Source organism: Lycium barbarum, chromosome 12, assembly GCF_019175385.1.
Source record: "Lycium barbarum isolate Lr01 chromosome 12, ASM1917538v2, whole genome shotgun sequence".
Classification (NCBI taxonomy): domain Eukaryota; kingdom Viridiplantae; phylum Streptophyta; class Magnoliopsida; order Solanales; family Solanaceae; genus Lycium; species Lycium barbarum.
The window spans coordinates 89,998,593-90,008,476 of NC_083348.1; the positions used below are offsets into that span (position 1 = coordinate 89,998,593).

Here is a 9,884-nt window from a genome sequence, read left to right on the forward strand (position 1 = left end):
CCACGACCTATGGTTGGAAAGCTAATTCAATTATCTACAACTTCTATTTCTTGGTATTTTTCCAAATTCCAAACTTATAATACCGTTTTTGCCCCTCGAAATCAGGTCACCCGAAAACGTTTTCTTAAAAATATTCATTTGGAGGGCTTCCACTTTGATTTGGCCCAAAGGTCCTTCATGAGTTGTGTTTAACTTTACATATGTGATTCATATAACTTGTCACATGTTCCGAAAAAAAATCTTGACGTGTGGGCCCCACCTCAACTTACAAATAATCCGACGTTCGAAAATACGGGATGTAACAGTTATTGTCTGATCCTAGTGAGTACCGTAGTATGGTAGGGGCCTTGCAATACTTGACCATGACTAGACCTGATATTACATATGCTGTGCACTTGGGTTCTCAGTTTATGCATGCTCCTCGTACATCTCACTTGTTGGCTGTTAAGCGTGTCTACAGGTACTTGGTTGGTACAGCAGGTTTTGGTTTGTGGTTACGTCCTTGCAGGCAATCTTCAATTATGGTAGCTTACTCAGATGCCGATTGGGCTGGCTGTCCCGATAGTTGCAGGTCTACCACGGGTTATGCGATCTTTTATGGGGACAGCCTCATTTCTTGGCGTGCGAAGAAACAACCCACAGTGTCCAAGTCGTCCACCGAGGCAGAGTACCGGGCAGTTGCATACACGGTCCAAGATACTCTTTGGATCCGTTCTCTGTTAGCAGAGTTGGGCTTGATGATCCGTTCTCCTGTTACACTTTATTGTGATAATGTTTCAGCGACGTATTTAGCAGTGAATCCAGTTCAACATGATCGTAGTAAGCATATTCAGATTGACTATCATTTTGTACGAGAGCGTGTTGCTCATGGTGATCTGGTAGTTCGCTATGTACCAACTCAGCACCAGTTGGCTGATATCTTCACGAAGAACTTGTCCAGTCAACGCTTTGAATATTTACGGTCCAACCTGCGCGTAGTTTCCCCCGCACAGTTTGAGGGGGTGTAATAGAGGATACCTAGGGGTATTTATGTAATATGTAAATATTACTCCTATATATATATATGAGGTCATGACACCCATAAGGGTGTGGAGTATTATTATTTTCACACTATTTGACTAGTGTTTATTGTTATTCCCAAGCATAAGCGTACTGAATCTTTTAACGAACTCCATAATTTGTGACAATTACCCATGACCACTTTTCTTAAAACAAAAGTAAATAAGGAAAGAGTAATGATTGCATAATAGATCAAGTTCATATGATGCAATGATTAGTTAGTTATCTCTCAATAAGAACAATGTATCAGAAAATATGAATAAAAAATCATATTCTTATTTCATATTACATAGAATTAGATAAAAATAAAAGAACACTAACATTTAACATTTACAAATAATGAAAGAGAACAAAGGTACTTGCCTTCTAACTTCTACGATTAAAAAAGGAAAGGGTCAAAAATACCCCTCTACTTTGAGAAAAGAGTTAAATATATCCTTCATTATAAATTTGGGTAAAAAATACCCCTCTACTTTGAGAAAAGAGCTAAATATATCCTTCATTATAAATTTGGGTAAAAAATACCCCTTCCGTTATTAAAGTTTTCAAATATACCTCAGTTTTAACAGAAATCCCCTATTTAACCCGATTTCATTTTTAAACCCGTTAAATTTAAACCCGACTCAACTAAATATAAAAAACCATATGTGTTACCCGCTCTTGTGCCTAGTGACTCCAGATGTAGTACTCAGGAACAAGTTGGTTGCATATAGGTTTTTTATGTAGTTGGGTCGGGTTTAAAAATGAAATCGGGTTATGTTGGGAATTTCCGTTAAGATAGGGTTTATTTGAAAACTTTAATGACGTGAAGGGTATTTTTGACCTAAATTTATAATGGAGTATAATTTTAGCACTTTTCCCAGAGTAGAGGAACATTTTTTACCCTTTTCTCTATAAAAAAAAATTAAAATTATAATATGATTCAAATTAATACCATTCTCTTCTCCATATGTGCAATATAAATTACAAAATGAAAGAAAACGTTGTACGGAAAAAGCAGTTTAAACTTTACCTCAGGAGGTAACACAAAATATGATGGAGAGGAGAAGGTGAAGGCCAAATGCTTCTTCCACTATACATGACGAATCACAGAGCAATACAAAGCAAAATAACAACAATAATTAGTACGAACTTGAACATATTAAATTAACAATGTAAAGCAAAATAAGAATGCAATGGTTAAGTAACAATTGCATTCCTAAAGATATGTATTCTGACTTGGAAAAAGAGTTTAGAAATTTCAATATCGAGAATTAAGCAAATGGCCTTCAAAACTGGTGTGGGAGTTTCGTGGAATTCATTCAGTAAATTGAAAAAAAAAAAATGGAGACTTTTAGGCTTCTTACTACATGGAATATAAAAAGATTGCAACTATAATGTGCGGATGAATTCATAAGCACAAATGGTTTAAGTATCATAATGCTCCCTCCGTTCACTTTTACTTGATTTTTACTTGTCTATTTTTGCATATCAAGAAAAAAAAAATTTACTTTTTCTGTTTTACCCTTAGCATTAATTAATATGGGTATCATGGTAAAATATGTCCTTTATTTATTATTTCTTAAAGGATGCGCAAAGTCTATAGTGGATAAGTAAAAGTGAACGGAGGGAGTGTATTTATTACTCATCTTCCATTTCACAACAGAAAGGAAGATTCAAAAGATACACCTAATCTGTACGTTTAGAAGTTTAAATTATGATTTATGTATCATTAGTAATATATTTATAACCCATCCATTTCACCTCAGAATTGAAGAATCAAAAGATACACTTAATTGCACGTTAAGAAATTAAAATTGATCATAATGGGAGGTACTTTTACTTTTAGGTAGATGATAATTGTAAAGTACTTCCTCCGGATAAAAAGGAGTGTCCATTTAGCCATTTGCATACCTCTTAAAGAAAAAATACTAGCTCCTAGAAAACATAGGTAATTTGATTAAACAGTCCCTAATTAAATAGGTACTAGGATTTGATCACATAACACTTAATAGGGACAAATATAAAAAAAATAAGGTTAATTCTTTCTTGATTTGATAAGTGGACACTCTTTTTTACCCAAGAAAAAAATATTAAGTGGACATTTTTTTTTATCTGGAGGGAGTACTAGTTACATAAAAAAATTATTAAGTTATTAGAAAGTAGAGAAAATAAAGGTCTTCTCCTTTCCTCCCAGCTTAATGTGTAGTTAATTTTTGTTATCTTCATTAGAAGATAGAGAATATGAAAAGCCTTACTAGCCGTTTGGACATGCGGTTTGAAATCATGAAATAAAATCAGCGTTTGGACATGCATTTCATCTCATGATTTCAAATCATGGTTTAAAACCGCAAATCATCCAAAAAAGCATGATTTGGGGTTTCAAACCATGGTTTCAAAAATTTGCCCCATAAATTTATATTTTGTAAAAAAAGACCCATAAGTTGATGGATATCTTTAACAATTACTCCCACAAATCATTTACCAACCTCATTAACTTCCACCAACCTTTACTTATGTCTACCAATCTTTATTTATGTCTACCTTTATTTATGTCCACCAACCTCATTACTATTCATGTTAAAATTTTCGTTTTTATTGAACTAAAATTTGATTAATTGGTGTTTTATTTTTTAGAAAGGCCTTCTAGTAGCGTATTAATTTTGTTATGAACTATGACTTGCTCATTTGGTAAGATTGTATAAGAATTAGGAATGTTTTGATAGTTTCCACAACTTGTAGGGTTTTATGTCTATAAGAAAAAATACAACTTAAGATATCCAAATTGCATGTCCAAACATGATTTCAAACCATAGTTTGAAACCATGATTTCAGACCATGGTTTCAAACCATGTCCAAACGGCTCCTTAGTAAATGCTAATCATATGAATGGGCGTCATATTTGTATTTATTGCAATCAATTTTTTTTTTTTTAAAATTGATGCGTGTTTACATCTTTGTACAAAAAGCCACTTTTGAAGTAATGTTTGGTTGAAGGGCAAAATTGTCACTCAATTTTTGAGGGGTAAATTCGTAATTCAACTTTTAACTTTCATTGTTCCCACTTTTAGTATTATATGATGATGATGATATGATATGATGTTAAATATGAACAATCATCTTGCCAAAAAAGCATGAAGAACTAATTGAAATAATTAATTTAGAAATTAAAATAACTAAGCATAGCTCAAGTACGACTCAAATCTTAATATTAAGTCGTCTTTGTTGTTTTTTTAAAATTCATTTACAGTGAGTTGATAACGAAGTCATTTTTAAGAATGATACTTGATGATTAATTTTGGTGTTCCATGACCAACAAAGTGAGTTTGATTTTGTGAATGTTCCTAAGCTGAATTGATTATAATTGTCTCGGCAAAATTCAAAGAACACTGTTAGTAACTTAAGAACTTTTATGTTGAGCTTCAATTTGAATTTTATTAGAATTGAATGACGATTTGAAACTTGTTAAAAACGATCTAAAGAGTTGAACTAAAATTTGAGAGGAGAGTGGTTATGTTGCAAGGATTGGTGATGGTGGAAAAGATGAACAAAAGTGGGGTTGAAGAAGATGAGATGTCGAAATGGACGAGGTTCTTTTATGTTTTTCTTTGAGTTAAACTCTTTTTATGGTCTTTATGTGTATGCAAATCCACATATTAAACTCTTTTTATGGTCTTTATGTGTATGCAAATCCATAGATTCAATAACAAATAACTAATCGAAATATAGATTCATCTCAGATGACAAATCATTTTGAAATCAATAATTTTTTTAGTTCAATATTTGTTGAAATTAATACTTTCGATTCAGATAGATCCCATCCTGTAAATTTAAAATTCTTTCTTTTGTATTCTTTAATGACCAATAATTGAATTTCTTAATTAAATAGTTAGAAATAGGGGCTGATGAACATAAAAATGATATGTATTAAATACATTTTAAAATATTAGATATGTAAGGATAATTCATATTAGAGAAGCGTGTCATATGAATTTGACCTCAAATTAGGGAGTAAACTACGTACTTTGCTTTTTTGATTGTCTTATTTGCCATGATTGTTAAAGGAGAACGTACGTATCTCACCCATGTGGTGTGCCAAATCTGAGTGTTCAGGAGACACTTTAACTCTTCCAATTAGGAGACCAAGAACACTTTTTCCCGATGACTCACTAGTCTTTCGCAAGATCACTCAACACTTTTAGATACATCAAACAAAAGTTTCCCCTTTTTGCAAAAGAACTAATCATAGTGTATGACGATTCTAACGAGCATAATATCCCCGCCAAGAATAACTTTAAGATGCTGCCAAGAATAACTTTAAGATGCTTTTGGATACATGATATATCAAACAAAAGTTTACACTTTTTGCAAAAGAAATAATCATAGTGTCTCATGATTCTAGATAGGAGCATATCCTCCCTGCTAATATAATATCCATGCCAAGAATCATTTAAGCAAAGTGGAAACATAACGTGTCATACCGTGATGAATACTGAAGAATACGACATTTAAGCTACAAAAGTAAAGATATCCTGGGCACTTTTTTATTGCTAACCAAGTACATCTGTACATACTCTTGGATAAAGAGTAAAAGAAATCTAAATGGGACTTTGTGAGGATCTTTGGATAGAATACATTAACCACTATACCATAGAAAACTGAAAAATAATGTATGTAAAAAGTGTGTTCATCCCCTATTTCCTAGATATGGACCTCAAGAATTATACTGCTTCTATACGTATGAGGATGCAGCCAAAATATACACTTGAACCTTGCCCCAGATGTTTATATTTACCCCTATTCAGAACTTTTCTTGATTTCAAAGCAAACATCTCTAAAATTTCTCCGTTACATATGGAATTTCCATAATTTCATGCAAGTGGGAGCTTTCTTTAGTTATATTTTGATATCATTGGTACATAGAATTAAGACTCATGTCTGAAAATAATTCAACTTCTATACCAAGCGTAAAAACTTTTTCTACTATATCAATGTGTTGTTATGAACCGTTACTTGTCGTTGTAAGTAACTCCAAGAAAATAAACTACTCTACAAATTTGCTTCATTAAAGTGCATTAATGCTCTCCTAAATTATGGAGATATGGATAGCCCAAAAAACAGCACGATATGGAGGGACTCAAAGAAAAAGACCTCTCAACCTGGACAAATACATTGTTTGTGACAAGTGTCCTCTCATTTAACATTCAATGAGTGTGTCCAAAACCCAACTACAAGCTAGGTAAGTGAGTGGCCCCACGCCCACACCTCCTAAACTTTCATTATCATTATTTTCATATATTTTCCATTATGGAATGAATTATGATCCTCGAAACTCCTCTTCACCCCCACAAGTACAATTAAATATACTATTTCCGTGATTATCTGTGACGTTTCTCATGTTGTTGTATGTCTCTTACAAATTTGCAACTCTTGGAATCATTGTTTATAAACTATGATAGTTCTCATGTAAATATTTTTTAAGTTAGATTTTGGAGACTCAAAAAAACATACATACACGAATTTATCCATACAAACTCAAAGGTCAATGCAATGAACAATAGGATTCAAGAACCAACCGTGGTATAAATGGTACTAACATTATTCGGGTAGGTCCATGCGTGGACCTGAGAACAGTGAAAGAACATGCCACTCGTACGTGCCCAATAATATATCTTTTTCATGAGTTGTCTTAACCACAATATCCAACTATAATCTTCTACCCACCATATGCAGTACTTATTGATCTCTCTAGATCTCACTCTATGAACTCTAAATTCAATCGTTGGTTGTACATATATGCTTTAATATATAATATTGTCCAATGCAAAAGTTCCTCCAATCAAGACAATTTTGGGAGCCCACCCTCATTTCCCTATGCCAACCGACTTTTCTGGATGAATGAACCTTTGTTATGCCCGAGTTCGGCGGTGGCCTAGATGCTTGAGAAAAGTGATAATTTTAAGTTTAAAAAATCTAAGTTAGTACCACATAAATCCTTTATAAAATTAAAAATTAAACAGAGATATACCCTATCCCATCATTATATTATGCTTGATATAGCATTAAGTACTCCTGTTTGTATGAAAGTGATGCTCTTGTTTGTTGGTTGAAGCCTTGACAGATAGAACCATTACAAAGAAATTAAAAAACCCACACTGGCTTCACATGTACATCACATTGATACATTAATATTCCAAATTAACTATTCATTTCTCCGAACTTTTGTCTGCTTCCAAATTTTTTGCATATATAAATATCAGCTCAAGGAATGTTTATGAACATAACACAACTTGAAAAAGAAAAAATGAACCTCTCAAGTATTCGAACAATGGCTGCTCTTTCCCCAAGGTCTCATTCACATAGTCCATATCGTACCCGTTGTGTTAGTTTTCCTGCTAGATCACATCCCAGCACCATCAAGATTGAGCAAGTTTTGAACAAAATCAAAACTTGGGAATCATCTTCTCCTTTATCTCCAAAAGCAGCAGAAAAAACCCAAAATGCTTTGTCAGACCTTGTAGAATTATACGAGTGTATAGAGGAACTCCTTGCGCTACCAATGACTCAGCGAGCACTTCATCCGCATCAAGATGACAATTTTGTGAAGGAATTGCTGGAAAGATCAGTGAGATTCATAGACATTTGCAGCAACACAAGGGATACTGTTATGTGTCTAAAAGAAAGCGTGAGAGAACTTCAATCTGCCCTTAGGAGAAGCAAAGCCGGGGATGATTTTTTGACTATTGAGGGTAGTGTAAGTACTTATATTTCTTCAAGAAAAAACACCCAAAAGGAGATTGAAAAGTCCCTTACTATGTTGAAACAGATAGATAACACCCCATCAGCCACAAACACAGAATCTCAGCTCTTTCCCATAATAAGGGTTCTTGAAGATGCGAGTTTCACAACTATTTCTACCTTTCAATCATTGCTAATGTTTCTTTCTGTACCAGCTTCGAAACCAAAGTCCAATAAATGGTCATTGGTTTCAAAGGTTTTACACAAAGGGCTTGTAGGCAGTGAAGGGCAGAGGGAAAAGCTGACTGAGCTGGAGAAAGTTGACACTGCATTGAACAACTTGCTGGACAGTGTTTCTGGGCATGAAGAGGAAGTGGAAAGTTTTGAATTTGCACAAAGAAATCTGGAGAATTTGGAAGGTAGCATTGAGGATCTTGAAAATGGATTGGAGACGTTGTTCAAGCTTTTGATCCGGACAAGGGTGTCTCTACTCAATATACTTTCTCTCAGTAGATAAAGTAGACGGAACATTAAGGTCTCATGCATGGCAGCTCAAGTATTTTTTTGCATGATTGAAGCTGTGATGTATAGATATTTCTAGTCATTGAGTCCTGTAAATGAACATAATTGTGTATATTATTAGCAGCTAAGGGAAGAGGGTTAGAAACATGGACAAAGTTTTCCAATTTCCTAATCCTTTTCTCTTTGTCCTGTCGTATCTCTGTCTGTCTTTTGTGTAATTCCAATACAGATTAGTGCCAAAATTTTGTAGTGGTGCTAATTCTGGCCAAGATTGCTAGATTAGTGATTATTTGGACTTCTACGGATTTAGCCCAAAGATATCCAAGAGTGTGTGCAAGTAACAAGTAATTTAAATGGGCTGATCTGCTGTGGGTTGGCCCATTCAGTATTTCAGTCCATCAAGGGATCTAGTCCCTTCTTGTGTATGCCCTATAGTCCATTAATGGATAGTCCCTTCTTGTGTGAAACATTGTGAAAATAATTGTGAGATGTGACAACTCGAATGTGATATTATCTACGACTCTAGACACCACAAGAGTGTTTTCTAACGAAAGTGATTATTCTTTAACGAGGTTTAAAAGATAACTTAGATAATCAGACTCAAATAATATGTAGAAATGGAAGTACGAGGAAATTGATATTCAATCACTAAAACTTAGGGTCAAACTTTTGAAAATCTTAACGGAAGCTAAAAGAAAGATAAATAAATATTACTCGGAAGTCTCCTTCTTGAGTAATCCTAGAAGTAAAAAATGAAAACGAAAAAATTGGTAGGAATTATACGTGGCACCGATTTCACACCTGCTGTTTAAGCTATTCAAGTTTTTCCAAAGTAATTAACTTAAAGGTCACTATTGTCAAAACCTGCATTATTGTTCTAACCTGACCTTTAACGAGTGGTGTTCATGTTGTGAAATCTAAATTCATATAGCATATTTTATTTGCTACTTCAAATTCAAATAAATTAAAAGGATGTTCCTTCTTCACCCTCATTGTATGGTATTACCGTCGTGGAGGTTTGGACTACTGGAGTGATTTTAAGACCCACTGTAAGTTAGATTTGGTAGTTCAAACTTCATAATAAGAATTTAAAGTTAGAGACTGTCATGCTTAACCTCAACTTTAATCTCATACTTCCTCCATCCCATATTAATTATCCACATCACTAAAACTATTCGTTCCAAAATACTTGTTCATTTATAAAATTAAGATAGAATTAATTAATTTTTTTCTATTTTGACCTTAACATTAATTGTTTTTTAAAGTAACTAATATTGATTAGAGTCCAATTCATTGAAGAAAGATAAGGATAATAAAATAAAAGTCCATTTTTATCTATGATTTCTTATAAAGAAAAAAGTTGACAAGTAATATGGGACGGAGAGAGTAAGTGTTAGTTAGTTTTGAAGGAATTAAATGTACTCCTAGCAAATATTTTATAATATTCGTTTTATGTCTTAAAAGATGGTACCTTAACGGTGAAGACAGCAGTGTGAAAAAGGTGAGGGAAAAAAAGCAATGTGAAAGGGGGGAGAAAAGGCACACTGTTCAAAAAGGAAAACGGTGAAGACAGCAAAGGTGGAAGC

At 33.6% G+C, this 9,884-nt stretch overlaps 1 protein-coding gene across 1 annotated transcript; it reads left to right on the top strand.

Annotated features, from left to right (window-relative positions):
* Positions 1–7,201: 7,201 nt before the first annotated feature.
* Positions 7,202–8,502, top strand: LOC132622174 (uncharacterized). The gene has a single exon (XM_060336724.1). The coding sequence runs from the start codon at positions 7,307–7,309 to the stop codon at positions 8,291–8,293; it is 987 nt and encodes a 328-aa protein (XP_060192707.1). The 5' UTR covers positions 7,202–7,306; the 3' UTR covers positions 8,294–8,502.
* The last annotated feature ends 1,382 nt before the right edge of the window (positions 8,503–9,884 follow it).